Source organism: Eutrigla gurnardus (genome assembly GCF_963514095.1).
Source record: "Eutrigla gurnardus genome assembly, chromosome: 12".
Lineage (NCBI taxonomy): Eukaryota > Metazoa > Chordata > Actinopteri > Perciformes > Triglidae > Eutrigla > Eutrigla gurnardus.
The window spans coordinates 4,564,740-4,592,066 of NC_139926.1; the positions used below are offsets into that span (position 1 = coordinate 4,564,740).

A 27,327-nucleotide genomic window follows, 5' to 3' on the forward strand; every position below is an offset into this window, starting at 1 on the left:
TGCTAACATGTTGGCTACCGTTATGATTATGGTTAGGTAAATGCTGTAAAGCCTCAGTTTTAGTGACAGAATGCAGTTTAAACATTTTTGAAATTGAGTTTACAAGTCCAGCTCTACATAGGCTAATAAGTGTTGGTCTGTGTGAGAGCTAAAGCAGCGCTCGGTGGGACGCGACCTGAACAGGCAGAAACGCAGCAAACAGCTAGTAAATGTTACTTCTGCTGCCAGTTGGTGAACTTGAAGAAATGAGAAAGAACTTGATGAAAACTGCTGCTGTTAATGTGCACAAACAACCATAATTCATTGTTCTACAGTTTGAGAGAAGGTGTGGAAGAAGACGACGAGAACAAAAGGAAGGAGGCAGAGTGCTGCAGGAGCTCGTGTGCTTTATTAACTACTGATTAATAACCCGAGGAAACAAAACACAACTACAACTGGGCAGCCTTCAGTTTAAAGGAGGGAGGACTGAGGCTCGTCTCGTTCAAGGAGCATTTCATCATGGAGGAGTCGAGGCTGACTGACTCCTTATGTCTCGTTATTCTCGTCATTGCTTTTTCTCTCCATACAATTTCAATTAAAGACATAATTGGAAGTATTTGAGAAAAAAAATCATATATTTTAAATACTTTTTTTTAAATATACAAATGGCGTATTGTTGGTGAGTCTTGCTTTTCCAAGAGAGTGTCTTAGAAGAGCAGTAACAATCTAAAACAGTCATTCATAGTACGTATAATCAGAATCTGTATACGTGTCATGTCAGGATTCTTAAGTCACATCCACAGGCAACAGATGAACATGAATGATAGCAGGTGAGTTACGACAGATACAGAGACGGAGCTAAATGAACTAAAGGCACTAAGCTGTGACCACAGGAAGACCAATCAGGTTGCCTGTGGATGTGTCGCGCCCACTCTGGAGGGACGATGGGCGGGCTCTGTCTTTAGATAGCTTCAACGTAGTTGGCCGGCAGCATGCCGGTCTTGCCGGTGCGCTGCACGGTGCCGTACATCCAGCCCTCGTCGATGGCCTGCACGTTAACGATGACGTCGCTGTCCTTGAAGGACACCTCGTCGTTGTCGGCTGCATTGTAGTCGTACATGGCACGCACCGTTTTCTGCAGATGAGAAAGAACATAAGAGAGTGAGAGTGTGGAAAGTAAATGAGGGTGATGTCTCTAAACCAGGTGTCTCCTACGTTGTTTTCCCTCTGATAGATCATTTGATCTTTGATGTCTCTGCGAGGGAGGATCCTGACACAGTGAAGGATCACACAGCGATGTGCTGCAGAAATAAACCTTCCTCGCCTTCTCAGGGCCCTACACTGCTCTTTCAGCTTTCCTCCTGGCTCATGCAGTGTGAACTAGGTGAATGTGCGTTACTGACCCCGGTGGTGGACGGGTGTGAGGGGACGGAGGACACCGTGGTCTGCTGGGTGGCCACAGATGAGGACCTCTGCTGCAGCTCCACAGTCTTAGCATGCTGGTAACCTGCAGAGGGAAACAGATAAATAAGACGACCCTGCTGTGTGCGGACGCTGAACCTCACACACGATGAAACCCATCGTACAACACACAGCACGAGATCCCGTACCGCCAGAGGAGGCCATGAAGCCGTTGCTGTAGAGGGACATGTGGTGGTCGGGGTCCTGGGACACCTCAGACTTCTCGTCAGCACTCAAGGCGCTGGTGGAGCGGGAGTGCTCCTTACTGCGACGCTGAGCTTGAACTGTCAGAGCAGCATCAGAGGTCACACAATTATCAGATGTTACATCAGACTAACAATCTTTCAATTAAAACATGGAAAGTTTGTTTCCTTCAGCTGGACTTGGTTCTTCCTGGAAAGGATGTTGGAAACATAACGTCATACCACTAGATGGAGAGATGTCTGACTGCTCGTCCTCAGCGCTGTACGACGTTAACATTTACCTTGAATGTAAGCTCTCTTGTTTCTTTGTTATTTTTGAATATTATTATATTTATACATCTCAGTAAAAGCATTGCACATGTAATCTAATATCTTGAATGATTTTGGCGACCGGTGAAATCTCATACACTTAAAGGTTGAGTTGGTGATTCTATTCAGAAACACTTTCTCTTATATTACTTGAAATCCTCGTAACATACCGATAGCAATGAATTAATGAAATGTGCTAAAATAAAAACAATTAAAAAATATCACCTGTGTCCGTGGAAGGACTATAAAAACCTCGTCCAATCAAAGAAGTTGAGCCAGAGAAAATAATTGGACGTCCTGCCTGTCTGTCAGTGTTTACTTCCTGATTCACTCTGCTGATCTTTGGCCTTCTGGGGAGCGGCTTTGAAAGGAGGTCTGAACGAAGGGGGCGGGACTATTTTGGTTCTGCGATGCGTTCAAAGTCAAAGTCTCTGTGGTTTTTCCAAATGACCTACTCAACCTTAAATTTGAACAACATTGTTTAGCATTGACCAGCTGTATAAATGACATTATAACACATTATTATGTAGCTGGAAGCAGCTATGAGGACATTTTAAAGATACATTATTGTATCTGTCATTGTAACTCCATAACTGGACTATAAGGAAGATAAGGTAATACAACATAATCACATAAACATAGTTGTGATCTTATATAATGATTTTTCTCTGTGAATTTTAAACATATGTGTAAACAGTTTTAAGGCCCCGTCTGAATTTAAATGTACAAACAAATCAATTCTGTAAAATAAACTAAGATTTTGTAGTATTAATTATTATACATGATATGACATACTGGATTTATTGCTTATAGATGTTAAATGGGGAGCTAAAAACCAATATTTTTGGATCATGACTAACCTAAAAGCACATGGTGTGACTTCATTTGAATGAATGTGTCCTAATCTGAGTGGGACTGGCAGATTACTATGAAACACACTGAGACTTTCCTACGCCTGTTGGGAAAATGAACGCATATTATTGCAGAACACAACTGTGGTGATTTCCTTTTCTTTAAAGTGTGACGTGATGCGTTCGAGTCTCCGTCTCACCTGACATCAAGTGCAGACTCCTGGACTGGATGTTGTCCTCGGCAGGGTCGTAGTCAAACACGGAGCCGGGGTTAGTGCGCCAAACACGCAGATCTGAGGGGGTCAAACACAGCATCAGTCCAGCAACCCCCACTGTAAGTAACCAGGTAAGCTGGTCCGGGTCATGTCAATAAATAAGAGCAATAAATCATTGATTTCCTTGAATACGTTGTTAAAAGCCAGCTGAAATGATTTGGTTTAATTCATGTTTGTGTATAATTATAAAAGGCAACACTTTTTAAGAGAACAGCGATTTCTATTACTGTCGCTTTGAGAGAATACGTCTGACCGAGTCACAGTTTTCTCATTGTAGTACTTTTAATGATTCGAAGAACTTCAATTTGAAAACAGTAAAAGATACTGCAAACTGTGGAATAAAAGTACTTTGATCCTTTTTTACATCAGAGTCTCTGAGTGGAAGTGTTAAAGCCAAGGCATGATCTACTGTAAGTCTGGTCATTTCTAAAAAAAGTTATATCTTTAAGTTCTCTAAGAATGTGTTCTAGACAGCATTCAGTCTTTCTTTACATTCAAATATCTCGTAGCTGATTTGTAAGTATTGTAGTCCTTGTGGACGTGTCTATCTGCTGGGACACAGCAGGTGTAAGGCGGTGACTGTACCAGTGGTGGTCTCCTGGTCGTGCTCGATGGCGCGTCTCCTCTCCATCTCCACCACACGCCTCTGGATGCCGCGGTAGTTGATGTCACTGAAGTCCTGGGTGTTCTTCTTCACGCGCTCAATCACCGGGTCGGACGTGGTCACGGTGAAGCTGCCTTTGCTCTTCTCAAAGTCCTCGTGGTATCTCACCTGGACGGCACATCACTAACTGTTACCACACAAGTAACATACTGACTGGAGCTCCAAACGTGTATTAATCCGCCACTGAAAATAGTCCATAACCAATCCTCTATTAACTCCTGTTTGAGTGACTTTTCTAAAATCTACAGTGTTCAGCTGTTTAAGCGGTGGAGGTGTTTACATGTATCTACATGGACAATCAGGTTTTTATCAGTTAGAAGCTTCATTAATGTGCATTTTAAGAACTAAAACTGGTTTGAACACCTCTTGAAAAGTGTTACGGCTCCACCTAGTGGCAATGAAAACATTGTCAGAATTGAAGCTTGATTTACAAGAAAACCAGATAATTATTATACTGTTTGTTAAAGGACAGGTTGTTCTTTCTATACTCTTGTTCTTGTTTGTAACAAATAAACTTGTTTTAGGGAGATGGAAATACTTCATCATATGAAAGCTAGACACTCTTGAAAGACTTTAAGTAAAGGAGTGGTAGAAAAGGAAACCATAATAAAACAGACAACCACAACAACCGACCCCAGAAATGATGCGCTGGGTCTCCCTGACACGCCTCATCTCAGGGGTGTCCAGAACGAAGGCGGCCTTGCCCTGGACCTGCTTCCGGAAACTGTCAGAGTACAGCACCTGGTGGACGGGACAGAACAGTGAGTGTTCAGCCATCAAACAGTAGCCGTTAGCAGCACAACGAGGCTGAATGGTAAGAGACAGACACAGAATGAGCCGGGGAGACATGAGTGGGATTCAAGACACATGAATTAGCAGGGAGAGCTTATTAAGAGAAGTATTAAAGGAAACAAGAGCTCCCGTCTTCAGTGGGAGGACGGCAGAGGAACAAGATGAAGAGGAGTAGTTTCGACAGGTGGAGGTTAGCAGCGATGATACACCACGACTGGAGGTATTAAACAGAATTAATACACCTAACTAGAGCCAGTTAGAAAGGTTAACGGGGTAGAAGGAGAACATAGTTCACGTAGAATACTCTTGCAGTGGTTCTCAAGGTACCGAGCTAATGTTTTCTTGGTTCCTTTTGACTCGCTCCATCTCGGGGGTAAACACGACAGGAGTCCCCTTGGCTGAACTGTCCTTATACAACACCTACAGGACAGAAGCACAGCGGCCAGTCAGACACAGGACCACACACCCATAGGACGGCTCTCATAGAAAACACTGAAGATACACACACAGCTGGAAACAGGAGATTTCCAAGGTGAATTAGTGGTTGATGTTCTTTTTAGATTATAATAAAGCAGCATCTGAGGAATTGGTCCTACAGAGTGATTCATCCAACAGCCAGGACCTCTGTAGTGGAAATAAACACACTCCTCACGCTTCAGCAGGAGATTTAGTTTGTCGTTAGCTGTGGAGTGGAAGTTAATTTAGCAAATCAAATAAAAAGCTAGTGTTAGACAATGTGGTACATTGTGGGGCATCACAGGCCAAAGAGGAGGGTTTGATGGTTGAAGATTAAAGATGAAATAAAGAATGAGTGGATGATGGCAGGGCTGGAGCTCAGGAAACCCTGTGCTTTGGATGAAGATGGATGAGATGAGCAGGAAGTGAGCTGAGAGCAGGAGGAGCAGCAAACAGGCTAATGATGAGCACTACTGTCCACTCTCAACGGTTAGGAGCACACAGGGGTGGGTGTGGTTCCGCTACCGAGCTGATGTGCTTCTGGGTTTGTTTGACCCGCTTCACCTCGGGGAGGTCCGGGATGGCTGTGCCTCGACCCAGAGAGTCCTTGTACTTAATCTACCCAGCAGGGTTTAGGGAGACAAAGTGGAGGGAAAAAGTCAAGTCAAGTCGGAGACAACGGCAGGGAAACAGACACACAGCAGCACTGCACCAAAAAGAAACACAACAGACACAAACATGGAATTACAGACGAGCTTTCCTGAGGGATGGAGAAGCGAGTTATGATGGAGACGACGGACACGTCTGCACCGTGGGTTTGAAACCTCAGGAGAGGTGTTATCACTGTGGCTGTGTGTGAAACCACTCACTGCTCTCTATAGGGGAACGGACGTCAGTAGTAAGTCAGTAGTAATGGTCACTGACCGAGCATATATCCCATCATGCATTGCACTGAAGTAATAACAACAGATGGACGATAGCAGAGAGATTGAAACAAATCCATGAAAATAATAATGTGAGTAACTATGCTTATTGCCTCCACATTATGACACACAACGACAGCGTAGTGCTCCTTTCCTTCTTACCTTTCACAATAAAAGCCCTAGACATACGCAGCATCACTGTTTACCAGATAACTTCAACTTAAACAGTATTTTTTATGGCTGGTCCTTTTGAAAATATGTCAAATATGACTATGTATATAGTCCTCTAAATAGTCTCTATGTAGTAGACAGTAGTGAGTGAGTGGTTTCAGACATAACCAGGGAGATTGAGGGAGATGAAGAGTGATGAAGGGTGATGAAGAGGGGCAGACAGATGCAGGTCCCTCTCTCTGCAGAGTACCGTGCTAATGTTGAGCTGATTGCGTTTGACTCTCTCCATCTCTGGGGTCTCTGACACTGACGTGCCTTGCTCCACTCCTGCTTTGTATTGAATCTTTTAAACGAGACAACACAAACAAAGTCAGATACGACGGAACACACTCGACGGGAGATTAGTGACCAACTTAGGAGGGAAGGAAATAAAAATGTTTAAATTAAGGGAAAACAATGAGGGAAATTATATTTTGTGGGATTCAAATGAAGTCCACAACAAAGGCTGGTAGAGAGGAGTGACTGATGAACCTGAGTTAGGATGGAGGAGGGGTGAGGTAGGTAAGGAGGGGGAGGTCTCTAGACTTCTAGACTAGTAGGGGTCAGAGGGCGTTTAAGGGGATAAACAGGGTCACTGCAGTGCTTTTCCTCTACCGAGCTGATATTCTTCTGGGTCTCTTTGACCCGCTTCATCTCTGGGAGATCTGGTATGGATGTACCTTGACCCACAGAATCCTTGTACTGAATCTGCCCGTAACATAAATGACAGAGACACAGCGTCAGACAAACACCATCACACATGTGCTGTGTTACGTCTTCACGGTAGTTTGATGTGACAGATAGTTGTTATCAGAGTGATGAAGAGTGATGAAGAGGGGCAGGTCACTCTCTCTGCAGAGTACCGTGCTAATGTTGAGCTGATTGCGTTTGACTCTCTCCATCTCTGGGGTCTCTGACACTGACGTGCCTTGCTCCACTCCTGCTTTGTATTGAATCTTTTAAACGAGACAACACAAACAAAGTCAGATACGACGAAACACACTCGACGGGAGATTAGTGTCCAACTTAGGAGGGAAGGAATGCCAAAAAATGAAGATAAAATCATTAAGGGAAATGAACTTATTTAGGAGGAGTTGGGGAGAAATTGTGTTTTTGTGGATGTTGAAAATAAAGTTGGCAACCAAAAGGAGTGATTTATGAAACTTAGTGAGGCCTGTGTCCACATGGCGTCTTCGTCAGAGCGCCAACGTATTTTAACAATAATTCCCACTGAGCAGAGGGCGTATGTGGCCGCCACCCAGCGTCTTCTGTCAGAGCGCTCCACCTTCTTTGAGGAGCTCGAGCTCTTCAAGTTGAAGGGTTTTCAGGGATGTGGTGACGTCAGTGTAGAAATGGAGAGGCTCGTTTTGGCCGTGTCTGTACTAACATATAAGACAGGAAGGCTCATGGGCCGGATGTTGCTGCTGAGCTTTGTGCTGTTATCACTGTACTGTACTGTTGCTCTAACGTTAACGCTGTCACATTCAAGTTCATTATAACAGTATGAAGCAAACAAAGAAACCAATGTCCAACAAACAGATAGTCGCCTGAATCAATAATAAAAGCTGTATCATATAACAGAGGTTAGAGTGGTGAAAGGCTGTCAATATACTGTTGTCATAGAAACAATACAAAAAGCACCCTGCGGCTGCTTTTCTGCCAGAGAGACGATATGTGGACACAGAGCCTAAAGATGGAGGAGGAGATAGACCTGAACACACGGGAGGGGGAGGTCTCTAGACTTCTAGACTAGTAGGGGTCAGAGGGCGTTTAAGGGGATAAACAGGGTCACTGCAGTGCTTTTCCTCTACCGAGCTGATATTCTTCTGGGTCTCTTTGACCCGCTTCATCTCTGGGAGATCTGGTATGGATGTACCTTGACCCACAGAATCCTTGTACTGAATCTGCCCGTAACATAAATGACAGAGACACAGCGTCAGACAAACACACATGTTCTGTGTTACGTCACTAGGCATGGGACGATATGAACATTTGATGTCACCAGTATCTTGGCCAAAATAATGGCCATTCATCCATATTATCCTGATAATTATCAAAATATGCTTAAAACTCTTCAAATTTACATTTAGGTAAGAAACATTTTGATTGTGTCACAGATAACGTGCATCTTTTTTGATTAAAAGAATCCAATGATCTTAATAAAATCATTGGATTAGATAAGGTATACCGTATACATAGATAAGGTTTCCCTGCATAAATAAAAAATGAATTAATAATAAAACTAATATTTTAGAGTCCTATAAGGCTCTATTTTACACTTCTCTACCATGGTAGCAGCTAGACAGCTTTTCAATTCACTTGTGATGATATTTATGATCATCACGGTCACCATGATGAATTTATTGTGTGTTTTTTATCACAATCCACGAAAAAAATCATAAAAAAGCAAAAACAAATATCGTATCTCTAATCTGCACAATGGCTTTGACAAACATGTCAAATGAAAACATGTGGGAAATTATGTTTTTGTTGAAATTCAAAATGAAGTGGACCAAGGAGGCTGGTAGAAAGGAGTGATTTATGAAACTGAGTTAGGATGGAGGAGGAGATAGACCTGAACACACGGGAGGGGGAGGTCTCAGACTTCTAGACTAGTAGGGGTCAGAGGGCGTTTAAGGGGATAAACAGGGTCACTGCAGTGCTTTTCCTCTACCGAGCTGATATTCTTCTGGGTCTCTTTGACCCGCTTCATCTCTGGGAGATCTGGTATGGATGTACCTTGACCCACAGAATCCTTGTACTGAATCTGCCCGTAACATAAATGACAGAGACACAGCGTCAGACAAACACCATCACACATGTGCTGTACACACAGACACGTCCATTCATCCATCACAGCATCACAACAACAATGTAACAGGTGGTGACATACTTCAGGGGTTTGTTGGGTTCACAAGTCAGGTTGGGAAATGTGTTTGTTCTGCTTTCATAATGGATGATACTTCATTTAGTTTATTATTTTTAGATGCAATTAATTATCATGAGAAAGATAAAATCCTACAGAACCCTCAAAGTCCCAAAACAATGAAGATGTTCATTTGTGTGAACAACGGCATATTTGGGTCATTGGAAGTAAAAACCTTCTGTTTGGAGGGAAATATTCTGAGAAAAAAGATTAAAGTGGTACATTTAATGAAAAATAAAACTAGGATATCCCCTGGGTTTATTTATTTCTGAGAACACCCCCCCCATCAAATACCCTCTGAGATCAAAATCATAAATTTACAAGAAAAAAACTTAGATATTCACTGAGATTAAAATGGTTAATTCAATTTTTTGGGGGGATATTATCTGAGATTAAAGTGACAAATTTAAGATTAAAATACTTGTAGCATCTCTGAGATTAAACCTCGCCGTTATAGAGTAAGTTAATAAAAATGAGGGCTCCATGAAATTATTAGTGAAAAAGTGAAAAGTTAACTAAAAGTAAAATAATTTGCATGAAATAAATATGTGTTGGATTAAAATGACTATTTGAGGAGATTATATGTTAAAACGGGTCTGGTGATGTTGGGAGGGCCGGGTCACTAGGCAAGGAGGGACTATGGAGGGAGGTGTGGGTGAGGAGGTAACGGAGGGCCAGGTCACTAGGCAAGGAGGGACTATGGAGGGAGGTGTGGGTGAGGAGGTAACGGAGGGCCAGGTCACTAGGCAAGGAGGGACTATGGAGGGAGGTGTGGGTGAGGAGGTAACGGAGGGCCAGGTCACTAGGCAAGGAGGGACTATGGAGGGAGGTGTGGGTGAGGAGGTGACGGAGGGCCGGGTCACTAGGCAAGGAGGGACTATGGAGGAGGTGTGGGTGAGGAGGTAACGGAGGGCCAGGTCACTAGGCAAGGAGGGACTATGGAGGGAGGTGTGGGTGAGGAGGTGACGGAGGGCCGGGTCACTAGGCAAGGAGGGACTATGGAGGAGGTGTGGGTGAGGAGGTAACGGAGGGCCAGGTCACTAGGCAAGGAGGGACTATGGAGGAGGTGTGGGTGAGGAGGTGACGGAGGGCCGGGTCACTAGACAAGGAGAGACTATGGAGGGAGGTGTGGGTGAGGAGGTGAAGGAGGGACGGGTCACTAGGCAAGGAGGGACTATGGAGGGAGGTGTGGGTGAGGAGGTGACGGAGGGCCGGGTCACTAGGCAAGGAGGGACTATGGAGGAGGTGTGGGTGAGGAGGTGACGGAGGGCCGGGTCACTAGACAAGGAGAGACTATGGAGGGAGGTGTGGGTGAGGAGGTGAAGGAGGGACGGGTCACTAGGCAAGGAGGGACTATGGAGGGAGGTGTGGGTGAGGAGGTGACGGAGGGCCGGGTCACTAGGCAAGGAGGGACTATGGAGGAGGTGTGGGTGAGGAGGTGGCGGAGGGCCGGGTCACTAGACAAGGAGAGACTATGGAGGAGGTGTGGGTGAGGAGGTGACGGAGGGCCGGGTCACTAGACAAGGAGAGACTATGGAGGAGGTGTGGGTGAGGAGGTGACGGAGGGCCGGGTCACTAGGCAAGGAGAGACTATGGAGGAGGTGTGGGTGAGGAGGTGGCGGAGGGCCGGGTCACTAGACAAGGAGAGACTATGGAGGAGGTGTGGGTGAGGAGGTGACGGAGGAGTCACTCTGTGGATACCGTGCTAATGTTGCGCTGGTTGCATCTAACTCTCTCCATCTCCGGCGTCTCAGGCAAAGCTGTTCCTCCTCCCACATCCTCTTTGTACTGAATCTTTACACGGACGGGAAGGAAAGCAGCAACCAGAGTTAGCCTGACTTCTACTCATCACCATGACGACCAGGTGCTTGATTTAAATCTACTTGATTGAGATGCTTCAACAAAAACACACCGGACGGAACAAACACACAAATCAACATGTAAAGACTTTTGTCTGGACACAACAACACGGTACAAATATGTAACCGCACACAAGCTCCGCACTGACACGCACAACTGTTACGCTATATAAGTGGTTAGTTGCAGGAATTAAAATGCTGCATAATCTACAAGGTTAAAACAATTATTTGTTTGGTCCAAAGAAATGGGGGACATCAGGGTTAAAGGAGGAACGTCTCAAAACTAGTTTATAAAATCAAGGGAAAGTGTAAGAAAATGAAAAGTAAAAGTGTTATTGGAAAACATTAAGAATAAAATATGATGTAGTAGATACCAAGCTGAAATTCTTTGTATTCTCTTTAACACGAAGCATTTCAGGAGTGTCCTTTATAGTGCACACTTTGCCCATTATGTTTTTATGGTCAATCTGGTATTGATGCTACAAGGAGAAAAAACAAAAGTGCAGTTAAAACGTTTCACAACGACATAGAGGTCAAATCAAAGAAGAAGAAAACAGGAAGCCAGTGGAGAAACTACATGTTCAAGTGAACCAAACACTAAACTTCCAACAGAATAAAGTATTGCAGATGATACTTTAGCGTGGACATGGAGACATACACGAATCCACCAGGAGAACCTCTGACATAGTGGACTAGACCTGCTGCCCCAGCGGACCCGGCATTAGCCATCATGTACTTACGGTGCTGAAGTTCTTCTGGTTCTCACGGACTCTCTGCATCTCCGGCGTGTCCAGGACCGGGACATAGTGAGACATGGTCCTCTCTGCCTCCTCTTTGTACTTTTTCTGTTGGACACACATTACGTGAAAGAGTTTTATCGTGTATTCAGGAGTCTTCAGTGGTGGTCTCCAAATGAACAACTATCTACCTGGCTGATGATGTTCCTCATCTGCTGAGCATGGATGATGTCGGGGGTGTCGATGACACTGGTGTAGCTGGCCCTGTCCATCTCAGCGGTGTGCTTGTACTTAGCCTAAGAGACAGAAAACATGAGTCATATACTGACCTGACAGAACTGCACCCAAAAGCACAGACATACATATGCTTTCAGGTATTATTTATATATTTACCTTAATGGTTGCCTTAAATAACCTTTAAAACGGGATTTTTGCAAAGATGCCGTGCGTATGCTTTTAGTTGTAACAAATAGGGCTGGGTATCGTGGCCAATTTCCTAAATCGATTCGATTTCGATTCATAAGGTCCTGAATCGATTAATCACGATTCGATTCGATTCGATTCGATTCGATTCGATTGGCTCTTACATAATGAAAATGGCTCAACTGTGTTACAAAATACAGATGTACTTTATTTTTTGCTCTTCACCATAAACAACACAAGTTCTGCCGACACTCTCTGCTGACTGCATTTTCGTTAGGATGTCGTCTTTCACACATGTATACATCATGGGGATAACTGTTTCAGTCAGATGTTTACGTTGCACCATAACGTAGTGTGGATCGAGCACTAGGGCCTTGACTTTTGCCCAAAAATCATATTCGAAGTTAGTTTGTTTATTAATATTAATATTCGAATATATTCGAATATTTATTAATAATCGTTTGACCATTAAAAGCCTTCAGTAAGACCTATATGGTATGGTATGGTACTTAAGTTGTATATGTTTTGTCCACCAGAGGGCAGTGTATCAGTCAACGTCAATAGGCAGGCAACATGTTTTCAGAACCTTTATTTATTTAAGGTCAGACATAAACTGTGTATGCATTCGGTTTCATCAAAATAAAGCTAAATAAGCCAGTCGGCGGGGTTTGTTTGCCTATTTATGGGCAGTATTCGGGGCGGTGCGTCTTAAGTGTTTACGGTTTTCAGGACGGAGCGCGAGTGCGGGCTCGCGGAGCGTAATTGTGGGCTCGCGGAGCCGTGTGCTGCCCGGTGTCGGTGAGAGCTCCAGGCTGCTTTCGGACATTATTTGGGCCGTCCGTGGCGACTGGTCGGCAGTGTTTGTTTGCCTATTTCCGGGCAGTATTCCGGGCGGCGCGTCTTAGAGTTTACGGTTCTCCGGACGGAGCGCGAGTGCGGGCTCCTCGGTGGCTGTTGTCGATGTTGACGCGGCCATTGTTCTGCAAAATTGGCACAAACCAGGGCGCTAACGTCATCTATAGGAGCCATCTTGCACGCTTGTGCGCATGAATGAACGTCAACCGGACGTAAACGCGCCACTGCTGCATCACGCACGAGGGGTAAACTTCATGGGGAAAAATCGATCTCATGCCCTATGAATCGATATTGCAAAATTTAAATGAAATCGATCCAAAATCGATTGAATCGATTTTTTTACCCAGCCCTAGTAACAAACATGTAAGGCCCCTGGTCTTCATGCATTCAGACACCGCCCACAGCATTGGTTCAGACCTGACTGAGGATGTCGGTGGCGTTCCTCGCCCTCATGAAGTCGGGGGTGTCTGTCGCCAAAGCCATCATCCCCTTGCCCTTGATCTCCTGCTCCAGAGACTTCTTGTACTCTCTCTGTAAACATTACAGGTGATCCATTATTACATAAACGTATTTGTTAAAAGCAGACTACTATCAATAACATATTGGCCCTAGATGTTATTGATTCTAGGGAAAGTTAGAAGAAATAAGGATCTTTTTTGTTTTTTTTAAAGGTGAATTAGACAGCAGATTGTGTGTGAAGCTCTACACAACACTGGAAAGTAAAACAGTGTTAGTTAGGGACAGTGTGTTAAAGCATTATTGGGTATGTTCTATGATCTCAGTTTATTTACAGTGCTATGACTATCGTGCACTCCAACAATCAACCTCAAAAGCACCCAGAGCTCTCGACAGGAACATTAACTTGACTGACTAAAGCTTTGACGCCCTCTTGGGATGATATGAACATTTAATCTCTCCATTACCCTGGAGAAAATGTGATTCACAATTGTATCCCAATAGTCATCAAAATATGCTTAAAACTTGTAAAATGGCACTAAAACATACTGGGATCACTTCATTTTTGGAGAAAAACAATCTTAAATAAGATAATCCTAACAAAAGGATACAACATTGTTCTTTCTTAACAATTCCTGTAATTCTTCAAATGTATTTTTCACTGCTCTAGCATGAGAGAGAGCTAGAGAGCTTTTTCAGACTAAAGATGCTTCACGTGCATTTAAGGTTGGCTTTTGGACATAAAAGCACACAAGTAAAAAAAAGGAACATGAAATAGAATAAGAAACACTTTTTAGATATCAAAGAAGAAGGAAAGTGCTGGAAAATTAGTGATGTCATGAAGCAAGGTACAAAGTAAGAGTCAAGCCCAGCAGTCGCCCTTTTAGTGTGATGATAAAGCTTAGTTAAGGGGGGTGGGGATTCAGCAGCACCAAGTGCGGGATTGTGGGAAGGCACTCGGGTTGAGGGCGTGCCACTGTTTCCACCTCTCGGTCAGGCGTACCTCACACAGGATTTGAGTGGCATTCCTTGCTCTCAAAAGCTCCGGAGTTTCCTCAAATACAGTAAGCCCTTTACCCTTCACTCCCTCCTCTAGATCCCTCCTGTAATCTTTCTACAGGATGGAAGAAGAACAGACAGACTGCGAAAAGGGCAAACAGACAGGCCAGGCCAAGGCATTCAGACAGGCAGTACAGTGGGGAAGCTGAGCTGCTTGCCCTTTGAGCTCAAAGTCACCAAACGTCCCCCCAAAAATCAAAGAAACATGAGCAGGGACAGATTCAGAGTTTAGGTCTATTACGTCATTATAAACAGTAGGCCATTTGTGGGGGGTAAGAGGGGTGAGAGGGGACTTTGCTCTTGAATTTCCCCTCGGGGATAAATAAAGTTTTTTTAAATTTAAATTTAAAAAAAATTAAATTTAAATGTGAAAAGTTAAATTTAAATTTGAAAATTTAAATTTAAATTTGAAAATTTAAATGAAATTGAAATTGAAATTAAATTGAGAGCGGAGGCCATCCCCCATGTTAGCCATCCGCTGAAATGCATCCACCCCTTTTTAACCCACGATCCCAGCTACTACTAGCAGAGAGAGGCCTGAGAGGTTGATTGGTCTAGAAACCCACACAGAGTCTAAAACACCAAAACCGTTCAAGAGTAACCAAACCCCAAAAACCCAGCCAAAAACCAAAGTATCTGGGGTTGTTGTATTATACAAGGATTATTTTTCGGGTTAACAGAGGGAGGGGTAAGAGAGAGGCAGTAACGGACTTAGGGAGCACTCACACTCGGTAATCCGCCAAACACGTTGGACCCCCAAAGTCCTGTCTGTTAGACGAGTGCTCCGTACCACTCAAGCGTCTGCTTGGACTACCTACATTCTCCAGCTGGTGGGGTGACCAGTTGTGGGTGAAAATAACAAAGCAGGTATGTCCCCTTCTTTAAAATGAACAAATCACCTACTGATTATAAAACAGTGCATATCGTTACAACGGAGTCACATTTTCAGAGAGTGGAGACTTTGGTGACTTTGGCGATGAATCCTGATAAATAACAACGTAAACCACATTTTATCAGAAAGGCTGTGGATACAAAAACAACAAAAACATGACAATTCAAGTCAGCATTTCATGGCATTGATTGATATGACTGCATGCAAACTTTAACACACAGCTGTTAGTAGACTACTGATGGGTAAGTGAGGAGTCCAACATGTGTTCATAGATATACATAGAAACAATGCTAACGTATGCTATGGATGGAGAGAAGAGAGATGGATGAATAACAAATGGTTAAGAGTTAGGGATGTGTGGTGAAACATGCACACAGACTACAAACTTCATGGGTGAACCTACAAGAAGTCAAGAAGAAGGAAGCACTCGTGGGATTAAAAGACATTTTAAAGGGTTGTGAAAGGGAAGAGGGGCTGTGGTTGTGATATAGTCTTAGTATGATTATAAGGAATGGGTGAGGTTGATAAATTGTCCTTTTAGTTACCTCACTAATTATTTTGGTGGCGTGTCTGACATGTATCATGGCAGGGGTGACCTCCAAGCCTGAGAGGTTCTTGCCCCTCATGTGCTCCTCAAAGTCCTTCTTATAGTCTTTCTATTGGCCGCAAAGACAAGACAGGGACAGACAGACAGCTCAAGTAACCACATGCAAGCAGTGCTGGTCCACAATGCAGCTGTTATGTCCCTTCTACTGACGACGACGACGACACATTCACGGATTGCAGTCTTTATATTCAACTACTTGTGCATTTGTATGAGTGAAGGTGTGAAGGAGTTGTTTACTATGATAAAGTCATAGTTATACACTTTAAAATCTATCTATAATCCAAGAATCCATCGAGTGTTCAGACACTTACACTTGACCTTTGCCATGCCTGCATCATGGGATAAGATTAAGCATGAATGTATAATGTACACAGTATCAGGGAACAACAAGGAATGAGGCGCTGGTTTGATCTGAACATGTTACACAGCCTTCTCCCAGTTTATAGCTAGTTACAGCTGAAAAGAAGAAACACATCCGTGGTTATATTGCTCACCTGTTTAAAAACCAAAAAAACTACTTTAACTCGTATTCTTAACTCAAAATCCCAATTTTTTTTCTTCCTCAAAAGATTTTTTTGAAGCGTGCCTACATCGGCTAGTACCCCCAATTCAACCAATAATATCCATCCATGCATGGGGCTGGAGGAGGCTGTGAGCTCATCTCTTGAAGAATCAAACCGAACCTGCCTGTCCTGTTTCCCTCAGAAATACATCACCATACAGGGGAGAGATACTCTGGACTCGGTTTCTTGCTATGTTCACACCAAAAGCGAAGCAAATTCCTGCGAGTGTGGCCGCAGGATCAGTTGCATTCATCTTGAGATGAAGAAAGGCTTGTACAGGATAGTGCATTGGATCCTTGGCGGAGACAGACAGGGTGTTTACCTGGCTCTGCATGTGCTGCGCCTCCTTAGCAGTCACATATGTGGGTGTCTCGAAGTCCAGCATGGGCTTCCCCTTCTCCTTCTCATACTTCTCCTTGTATTTCACCTGCACGCCACACACACACACACACATGTAATGTCAAATGCTTGGCTGACAAATATCATGCAGGTATTATGTACTGGTTCACTGTTTGACTGTAATGCATGGTCGTTAATGTAAATGCAGACAGATTGTAAAAGGCTGCACGTCTTTATTTTATAATGGTAAGATATTAAAGGAACAGTGTGTAGCATTTAAGATCTATTGACAGACATGTTGGAGCTGTTGCCCCCGCTACCGGACCCCGGATTGAGTGGTTGACGATGATGATGACAGAAATGTTACATCATATTCATAACCATGTTTTCTTTTGTGTATGAAATTAAGAATCATTGTCTTTTGGTTTCTATCAACAAACAGAGCAGGTCCTTTTCATGGAGTCCACCATGTTTCTACCGTAGCCCAGAACAGACAAAGCAAATGTTTTCCCATCGGCCACCATGGTTTTCCTACATGTTTGGGAGAAGTTTCAGTTGGTTGCAAACTGCATCCTCACCACTAGATGGTGCCAAATGCTACACAAGAGATCTTTAAACTCCTTTGATGTTTTGGAACACAATTACAAGTTTACATTTTCTTTTCTCATACAAAAATAGCGAGGTGATCATATGTTTTTGCTACTGGTTTGATTTTGGAAGTCACAACTTGGGAAACAGGTTGTACACAGGAGACATTTCAGTTGGTTGCAATCTGCAACCCCACCACTAGATGGTGCCAAATGCTACACACTAGATCTTTAAAAGAAAAATAGCACTTGATGTTCACTCTGATGGACGACCCCAGTGATCTTTCAAACGTTCAATAATTGATTATCATATTGAATTGGCATGAATGGAAACTTCTGGCGGCCTGGAAGATAGTGTTTTCTAAAATTAAGAAATAATCTTTGTTTTTTGTGACCCATTTGGAATTATTTTCTTATTTATTGTATGTGTCAGGGACTATGTACAATATTAATGGGTTGTAGCAGAGTTAGCTTCAAGCTAATTTACTACCAAAAGGTGTGTCCCCAACTCCAATTATTAATACATTAATGCCACACCACCCTTCTGGAAGACAGCAGTGTTTTCGGGGGGTGGAGTGTTTTATGACCCCCAGTTTGAATCACTTACGTTGCTCTGAAGTTCAGAGGCCTCCTTGTGATGCAGCCGTTCTGGTGTGTCAGGAATCAAATGGTAGTGACCCTTACTCTCCTCAAATTTCTTCTTGTAGCAGTACTATGGGGGAATTCCCAGTCAAGTAAGACAGCTCAGTACAGCAAACAGTCTGGAGTTCACTCCCATCCATTACATTGTACAAAAAAAGTTTCAGATTTTATGACAGAAACAAAAATAGTAACATAATTGTGAAGACTATGATTAGGCACTATTAGGGCCATTGCAGATAAAACACAATAATAATTAGGGAGCCGTGGGAGAGGGAATTATTCTGGTAAAAAACTCAATCGTAAATTTACCAGAAAAAACTCCAAGATTAAATTGGCATATTTACAAGGAAAAAAATAATTTACGAGAAAGAAACATGAATCTCCTCTGACATTATAAAGCAAAACATTTGCAAGAAAAAACAGGCATTTTTTTTTCTTCTTTTTTGTCAAGGAAGCACAAAGCTTCACTTTGCAACATTTGGTTGTGTATTACGCCTGCTGTGGATCAAGATATACTTAAGGATAAGGAAATACTCATGATTTTAGGCCAGGATCATCATAGTATAATAAATAACAAGTCTTTGAATACAAATTTAAATAAACTGGGTAAGTATAGAAAAAACAATGCACTGATTTGTGTTTTTTTATAATATTTTGAGATAATTCTTGTAAATTTTGTTGTTTTCTCAGAATATTACTCTCCTTTCACAGTTCCTTAAGTAATAAGTGTTTTTACCCACAATAGCCCTAATATGCTGTTGTAAAAAATAGCTCTTAGCAATGTCAAAAGAATATGACAAAACAAAAAGTGAAAATTAAAATTGAATGAAAAATGATCTAGACTATATGGAGACGTTTTGTGTTAAATGATCATTAATAAAATACCAGTTTTGTACGAACTACAGGAGGTTGTAAATGAAACTTATTAGGTTTTAGAAAGAGACAGTATGGGAAGGTCAAAGGTGAAAAGGTCTAGGATGAGAAGGGTCAGGATCACTACCAGATGAGGTCACAGAATGATGGATGTGTGGATTATGGAGTTTAGTGCATATGAATCCATGAGATGGTGAACAGTGTGCAGCATGTCGAGTGTTAGCGGTGAAGGAAACACTGAGTTCAGACACTTTCCACTGAACCACAGAGGGAGCATGAAAGTGACCGACTCCCAGCAGCCTCCTGGGTCAGCGTGAGAGTGTTAGTGATGTCTTACGCTGCTGGACAGTCTGCTGGTGCTCAGGCTGTGCTGCATGGACAGAGACTCCGCCATGTCGGTCACAGGCTTGTGGAGCTTCTTCAGGTCCCCCTTGTACTTCACCTGCAGGCGGTGGTGCAGAAGTAGATATGACATAAACGGCCGTTTCCTTTAGGGGAGATCTGTGAGTAAAGTTATGCTACTTCATGGAAGCTTTGCTGGTTTTAGTCTTAAAGTGTTTATCAGTCCCTCCAGGATTTCATTTTGGGGGGTTGTTTCAGATTGAAATGCCTGATTTGATTTTGTTTTAGGCATTTTTTTAAAATGCAGGAGTAATTGGAAATGGCAAAAGCAGTGGCGAGTTTTGTTATTGTTGAATAAAAAATGTTGAAAAAATCAAACTTGTTTCAGTTAAAATAAAACTGCACTGTTCTGAGTAGTTTAAGTAATTGGCAGTAATGTAATTATTTTTAACAGAGGTGTAGATGAATTGTACAGTCCGTATACTTTTAAATAAACAGAATGTTCTGTGATTGGTTTAACAGAGGTGTAGATGAATGGTACAGTCCATATACTTTTAAATAAATAGAATGTTCTGTGATTGGTTTAACAGAGGTGTAGATGAATGGTACAGTCCGTATACTTTTAAATAAACAGAATGTTCTGTGATTGGTTTAACAGAGGTGTAGATGAATGGTACAGTCCGTATACTTTTAAATAAACAGCATGTTCTGTGATTGGTTTAACAGAGGTGTAGATGAATGGTACAGTCCATATACTTTTAAATAAACAGAATGTTCTGTGATTGGTTTAACAGAGGTGTAGATGAATGGTACAGTCCGTATACTTTTAAATAAACAGAATGTTCTGTGATTGGTTTAACAGAGGTGTAGATGAATGGTACAGTCCGTATACTTTTAAATAAACAGCATGTTCTGTGATTGGTTTAACAGAGGTGTAGATGAATGGTACAGTCCGTATACTTTTAAATAAACAGAATGTTCTGTGATTGGTTTAACAGAGGTGTAGATGAATGGTACAGTCCGTATACTTTTAAATAAACAGCATGTTCTGTGATTGGTTTAACAGAGGTGTAGATGAATGGTACAGTCATCATTACACACCACACTGGATATTTTCATACATTTTTCACACCATGGTTAAGCTATTTTTTGAGACTTTTTATTCCTAAACCTTTTTCTTTATCACACAAACAACTCTCTGTTGACGGATCTCTGACATCATACGCTTGTTATTGAATTATTATTAACGTTACATTTAATTTTCAGTCATAAATGATGTTGTCAAGTGCAAGACACGGTCGTGCTTTACAATCAAATATTACCTTTAATATTCGAATGTCGAATGCTGTTTTTTTTGTTCACAAGGGTTGTCAGTAGTACTTCATGTCTTTTTAAACAGAAAACACACTTTTACATCATGATATTTAGTGGAAATGACATGGAAGTAGGGAACTTTCAGGTGATCTCCATCCTGCCAGCATATTTAGGACATTTGTGGAGATTGGACAAAATGACGAGCTTGCATATAATTCACAGGGATTGGTTGAATGAGCATGCTGGCTGCTTTATTACATTTGTGAGAAACTAAAGTGAATGATGAGAGCACTTACCTCACTAGCCAACACATTGGCATCCTTCATCGTCTTGTAAATCTTACTCTCCTTCAGGTCATATTGCGGTCTCTTTCCCTTCATCTCCTTGTCAAACTTCTCCTTGTACTTCAGCTGTTGGGTGAGATGTATGTGAGAGTTAGTGGGCACAAAGACAGTGGAAGATTCTCCAACCGCCGGGGAACAAAGTGCTTTTTAATGAGTGTATAAAAAGGGACTCCTTGTGGGCAATTTTGTGTAAATGCTGTAGCAAAATGCGTTTAAGGTTAACACAAGTCTGCATCCCTTGTTATACAGGATCTGTGTATCTATGAAGGTGATTTTCTCATGCATCTGTTTATTTCCCCTTTTCATTCAGCAGTCACAGTGCTAATTATTCTTGTTCACATCCATAGTTTGGTTCCAGGCTCGAGAAGAAGAACACGTGATGAAATAAATCACGTCAGGGTTCCTGAGAGGCCGTTCAGACATGATGACTCGTTGGAGATGGAAAGTAGACGAGACCAGGCGTCAGCAGCAGGAGGCGGAGCCTAAAAGCTGCTGTTAGACCCGATGTGAAGACGTTTAATTGACCACGTTCAGATAGTTTGTAATTCCATATAATATGTGTGTATATGTCATCATTTTCTATACTTTGTTCTTTTTATATCTGCTTTCTAAAACACATTGTAATTGCTGGTTTTGATATGAAAATAAATAATCTGTTTTATTAATAATATTATCAACCACACATGATGTTTGTTAAAAGATTAAACCTTCTTTGCATGACATGAGACTAACAGCCTATAATCTAGCATTAAATATTACAATTACACAGAAAATGTTCCACTAAACGTGGTGTTTGTTGTCAAAACTAAGAGCCAATCAGCTCTTTGATCAGTCAACAGCCAGGCATTTCCCATCATGCTCTGGGGCTTGTGCCACATTGACAGCATAGTTAAAATGGGATTTTATCATTTAAGCAGTATCGCGAAGGTGTTGTGCAGCAATGCCTGGACCTCATTTACATGTTGGGCATTTAGACGCTGTCCTCTCTCATGAGGTTATTCTAGCCCATGTGTGCATGACATCAGAGCAAGGATGAAGTCAGATACTAATCTAACCAGCATGCATTGCACCGTGGTGATCGGTGGTGATCGATTCTGTGCAGGCCTGACTCATCTCCAACGAGCCTCGTGTCTTGCATCGAGTCTGTGCTTGCAGTTCACACTTGACATCATCTGGTCTCCAGTGTTAGTTGATGGACCTTAACTCAACATGGACTTCATATATATATTACAGTATATATGGAAGAGGTAGGACAGTACGACAGCGGTTTCAGGGGGAGCCTGGATTTCTACAGAGACGGTGAGACAAATAAATATCCTTAAATAGTGTCTTAGAAAAAAACATGTGTAAATCCAGCAGTAATAATGAATGAATCTGATCATGTTACACACTTGTGTTTAAGGAACATTTAAGAAAGGTTTTACTGACCTCTAATGTTCAGATCAAAAAGGGAGAAAGCCATGTTTGTTGACTGCTGGATAAACACGTGATTTCTTCCATTTACATTGATTTTTACTCGACAATGTAGAGACAGAGAGTGTGAATGGGGGAGAGAGAAAGGTATGACATGCATCAAAAGTCCCACGGCTGGAATCAAACCCGGGACGCTGCGGTGATGAGGCATGCTCTGCACTGTAACCAATCAGCTCCGAGGGTGCTCCAAACAATAGTTCAGCTGCAAGCTTGTTCATTTAAAGAGAAAAATCCATCTTCAAACTGACTGAGTGATGCAACACATTTCAATGAGGTTGTCAGGGAACCAAAAGAGCAGAGGGTGCACACAATGCTAAACTGCAACAACATAGACAGGAGAACGATCAGATAGATGGAGAAGAAGTGAGCAGACAGAGGAGACAGACGTATAGTAGCAGCCCTTCAGTGTCAAGGCGTGAACCTTCTTACATCACTAGTCACGGCACTCATTTTCTTAATGTGGCGCATCTGGGGGGTATCATAGGAAGATGCTCCATGGAGGGAGGGCTTGGCCTCCACCTACAAAGCGCAGTGAGATGGAGGGATGAGAAGACATAGACCAAGACATTATGGAACGAGGGAAGAGATGAGGATGAGGAGAGTGAGGATGGAGGAAGAGGACGGGTTTAAGGATGGGGACACGTACAATGATAGTTAAACATGTAAATGTGCTTTCAGGGACAGATTAAGATGTGGATTATAATGCAGGATGGCAGGGGAAGCACTATAAAACAGCTGCTGGTTTTATCGTTAGGCCCGCAGGACCATCTAACATCTAACACAGCAAACAGCTAGCAAAACTAGCTCATGGATCATCGATGACAGCCAGACAGGAGATCTTTGCTGGTGTGATATGACTTCGTCCACTGACTGGTTCAGCTGGTGTGATGGATAAGGGGAACACGTTGGAGGAGATGGTAGCTACAGTGGGACTTGTTTGGTGTACCTGGCTGTTCAGCTTGGACACCTCGGTGGCCAGAGCGATGTCTGGGCGGTGGACCAGAGAACCTCCACGGCTGGCCGCCTCACGGGCCTTGTCACGGTAGCCGACCTGATGGACGAGACCAAAACCAGAATCAGGCCTGCTACAAACTACTGTTTTCTGTTGTTTTTTAGCGCCATAGTTTGTTTCTGCAGTTTATGGGCTCATTTCTCAACAGTGTTGCCGGTACAAGCTTTTTTCTTGAAAGAGGAGCTATTAAGCTTTTCTGCTTCTTCATTTTCCTTTAGTGGGTTTATCGTTTGTTGTGCATGTAAAACCTCTCCTCCACAGAAGCTCTGATCCCGAACTGATTCAAACACCTCAATTCTAATCTTGCCTTTTCTTCTCTAAAGTGATTTAGGAAAAGGCCTATTCTGTTCCTCCTGAGATCCCACGACAATATAGTGGACCCCCCCCAGAAATGGCTGAGCCCCTACATCTGCTTATAGTTACTCAAGATCAGTACATTTGTCAGGTCATGTGGCCGGCCACCTGCGACTTTTTCTTTTTTTCATGTACAAAAGAAAACAAAGACTAATTTTTCATTATGAACCACATTCAAACATATGAAACTACATTTAACTAGAGCAACATTAAATATGGTTCTGTGTTTGGTGTTTTAATAAGTGATGGTGAATATTTTGTTTTAAAATAAAACCTGGTAATCATTGTTTGTTTTTAAGTTGAACATAATAATTGCCGGCCTCCATGGACCCCTAGCTTTTCCCTTTAGATGTATCTATAACCATCAGATTAAGGGTGAATCTCCATTCACTCATGTATACAGTAACTGTGGGAGTGAAAATCAGGCTTGTGAACACTGACTTTCTGCATAGTTCTGCCTTTGTGTGTGTTGGTGTTCAACCAGCAGCCTGTATGCATGTAGTGATTACCTCACTGATGAGTCGAGCAGCCTGGGTCGCCTTCTTTATGTCGGGACGGTCGACGACACTCGTGTAGTGCAGGTTGGCTTTGGCATCCTTCTTGTAGGCCACCTGTACAGAAATGCAGAATCAAGGCTGTGAACCATGCTCACGTAGAGATTGTTAATTCAATGCACCATTTCAGCGTGTGGAGATGACTCACGCTGCTCTGGGTCTTGGCCACGCCCATGGCGTGCTGAACATCAGGTGGAACTACCATGTTGTTGTATATTGACTTGCCCTTTTCCTTCTCAAACTTGGCTTTGTACACTTTCTGTAAAAGAGGAAAAGGAATGTCGAGGCCGGCGTTGCACAAAGGTCCAGGATTATAATTTGGTTTTGTGTAATAAAGGAGAGCAGATCATACCCCGCTGACGAGCTTGTTGATCTCCTTGCTGTGGGCTGTGTCACGAGTCTCAGGCAGGGTGGTGAACGAGCCAGACTGCATGTCCTTCTTACTGGCCGCCTTGTATTTGCTCTGAGGATGGAAATGAACAACTTCTAACACATCTTACTGTCAACATGTAGAAAAAAGGGTTGCCTTTTTACTGAATGGAACTACCTCTGAAGCCAGAGTGCGCACAGACTTGGCATGGAGGATTTCAGGAGTGTCTGACACTGGCATGTAGTGGCCCTTTGCCTTCTCATACTTCTCTTTGTACTTCACCTGGAGAGCAGTAACAAGGTGTGTGTTAATTTACAACATGTTAAACTTTCACTAGTGAGGTAGATTTGTCCTTTGAGAGCTCCACTCATTTCATTTCATCACACAGAAGGTAATGAAGACGTGGAAAAACTTACAATGCTGGACAGTTCAGCATTTTTCATTGCCAGGAGGGTCAACTTGTCATCAACTACGGGAATCACACAGCCCTTCATCATCTCCTTGTCATACTTGTATTCAACCTGTGGGAGAAACAACAGGAGAAAATATGAGTATTTATCATTATTCACAAAAAACACATTTGTATTGACTATTGACTAAAAAAGTAAAACTCAAGTGTTCCGAAATAATAAAAAAAAAAAGATATATCAACTAAAAAGCACCAACTCACATCACTCTGCTGCAGAGAGTTCTTGGAAGCGTTGATAAAGTCGGGTCTGTCTGCTGTCCAGATCCACTTGTTCTTGGTGGCTTCGTACTTCTTCTTGTAGTCGAGCTAAAAAACAAATATTCAATCAATATTTTCAGGTATATCCAGTTTAATCAATAAGGAACAGACGCTGTCACTAAAGACACCTACATTGCTGATGTTCTTGTAGGCCTCCTTGGCAGCACGGATGGAGTGAGCCTCAGGGTCCATGTTGATCTGGGCCTTGCTCTTCTCATACACTTCTCTGTACTTCAGCTGCAAGAAGACAAACACACCGTCAGACACAACAAACATGTTTCACATGTTGGCTTTCAATGCCAAAGAAAAGAAAAGCAGCTGGGGCTGCACCATATAATGTTTGAGTTGTGACATTGCGATGTGCAGAGTGGGAGGAGCCTGAACCCACTGGACCGTCCTGAAACACGGAGCCCATTATCCTGCTTTGTGGGTGTTTCATATCTATTCAACCAGTGACATTATCAATACAATTACTAGAGCACAAGACTGTTTATAGATCCAGAGTCTTAATTTATCTGTCAAAGTGCATCAAATTGATTATATTAACTTAAAAATGTACACAATTCTGGGTGAAAATTCCCAGAGTGAGACTCACGTTGCTGGTGATCTCCTTGACCTTCTTCATGTGCTGCTGGTGTGGAGTGTCAAAAGGCAGAGTGTATCCCTTCGCCTTGGTCTTGTTGTACTCCATCTTGTAGAGGATCTAAGGAACAAACATCATCGAATAGTAAATTAAAAAGCCTCAAACATAAAGGAATCATTCAGAAACATTGAACCCGGTGGATAAAACCACTCACGTCGGTGATCTTCTTGCTGCGGCTGTGGGCCTCGTACTCCGGGGTCTCCAGGACCGAGGTGAACTTGTCTTTGGCACGTTCATACTGCTCCCTGTACCTCCACTGATGAGGACCATGACGTGGAAACACAACGTTAGTACCACACATCAGCAGGAGGCCACTGTAATAATCACTGGCTTGTGTTCATGTATACTCTGACAAGATCATTTGATTTAAAATCTCTTTCTGTTATTACATAATAAAGCTTATGTGTAAAATCAATTTGATTATTTTGATTTTCATTTACTCTTATTGCTTTTCTTGTATAGTTCTCTAAAAATATAAGCAAACACTCAGAAAGAGTTGTCTCACATGTATTAAAATGACTTAAAATAATAGAGTATGTGTCATGAGCGAGGTGGAGCATGCATACGTGTATAAAAACATGCTTTATGAAAGATGCAGAAACACAGAGGGAGTATCTTCCAGGTGAAGATGAAGACGAGGACATGTGTTACCAGTAAGCAGAGTCCATGTGGCTCACCGGCACACGACTGCTCAGTAAACCAACAAAGACAAGACGGTGAACTCAAACATGTCTGACTGTGGCATTTTAGTGGAGTGACACTATGTGTAAAACTGTTGGAGAGAAGTGATCGGTTGGAAATGACCTGGAACTAGCACCTCTATTTTGGTCCAAGGAACAATCACAACGCTAAATTATTTGGAATAGTCTTATTTATAACAAGAGAGAATATTCTCAAAGGAAGGTAATCCCTGCACTGGATAAGGAGATACTGAGAATTAGGAGGGGGGAAAAATCAGATTCTGGCCAAATGGTATCAATACACACACACCAAGTACTGATCTTTATAATATGAACTATAACTAATAATATCATTATGTCGGCCTGGGGGTGTCTTTTGTTATGTTTCATGTTCATTTAGTTATGACTCCTGCTGTTTTTGTGTTATGTTTCATCGAGGTAGTTTAAAAATGACGAAAAAAGGTAAACTTGAAGTTTGTGTAATAAACCTCAATAAAACTGGATAATGGGTTATTTCTAACTGTTACAACAATAGACAATAGATAAATCCTAATTGTTGTATTTCTGATTCCA

General features: G+C 42.4%; 1 protein-coding gene across 1 annotated transcript in view; it reads right to left on the reverse strand.

Moving 5' to 3' along the window:
- Positions 1–369: 369 nt before the first annotated feature.
- Positions 370–27,327, reverse strand: part of neb (nebulin) — a gene marked incomplete at its 5' end in the record, with an annotated part of 95,054 nt that continues 68,096 nt past the window's right edge. The window contains 35 exons of the mRNA XM_084023114.1: positions 370–1,114; positions 1,383–1,486; positions 1,590–1,724; positions 3,004–3,096; positions 3,664–3,850; positions 4,376–4,483; positions 4,862–4,954; positions 5,516–5,608; positions 6,335–6,427; positions 6,739–6,831; positions 6,987–7,079; positions 7,935–8,027; positions 8,798–8,890; positions 10,751–10,843; positions 11,283–11,387; positions 11,649–11,753; positions 11,837–11,941; positions 13,341–13,454; positions 14,383–14,493; positions 15,876–15,986; positions 16,823–16,927; positions 18,034–18,138; positions 19,279–19,383; positions 20,894–21,007; positions 22,844–22,933; positions 23,361–23,465; positions 24,290–24,391; positions 24,483–24,593; positions 24,687–24,797; positions 24,882–24,986; positions 25,121–25,225; positions 25,375–25,479; positions 25,564–25,668; positions 26,027–26,134; positions 26,229–26,330. Coding sequence (XP_083879240.1) covers positions 941–1,114; positions 1,383–1,486; positions 1,590–1,724; positions 3,004–3,096; positions 3,664–3,850; positions 4,376–4,483; positions 4,862–4,954; positions 5,516–5,608; positions 6,335–6,427; positions 6,739–6,831; positions 6,987–7,079; positions 7,935–8,027; positions 8,798–8,890; positions 10,751–10,843; positions 11,283–11,387; positions 11,649–11,753; positions 11,837–11,941; positions 13,341–13,454; positions 14,383–14,493; positions 15,876–15,986; positions 16,823–16,927; positions 18,034–18,138; positions 19,279–19,383; positions 20,894–21,007; positions 22,844–22,933; positions 23,361–23,465; positions 24,290–24,391; positions 24,483–24,593; positions 24,687–24,797; positions 24,882–24,986; positions 25,121–25,225; positions 25,375–25,479; positions 25,564–25,668; positions 26,027–26,134; positions 26,229–26,330 — 3,774 coding nt within the window. The remainder of the gene's footprint in view (positions 1,115–1,382; positions 1,487–1,589; positions 1,725–3,003; positions 3,097–3,663; positions 3,851–4,375; positions 4,484–4,861; positions 4,955–5,515; positions 5,609–6,334; positions 6,428–6,738; positions 6,832–6,986; positions 7,080–7,934; positions 8,028–8,797; positions 8,891–10,750; positions 10,844–11,282; positions 11,388–11,648; positions 11,754–11,836; positions 11,942–13,340; positions 13,455–14,382; positions 14,494–15,875; positions 15,987–16,822; positions 16,928–18,033; positions 18,139–19,278; positions 19,384–20,893; positions 21,008–22,843; positions 22,934–23,360; positions 23,466–24,289; positions 24,392–24,482; positions 24,594–24,686; positions 24,798–24,881; positions 24,987–25,120; positions 25,226–25,374; positions 25,480–25,563; positions 25,669–26,026; positions 26,135–26,228; positions 26,331–27,327) is intronic.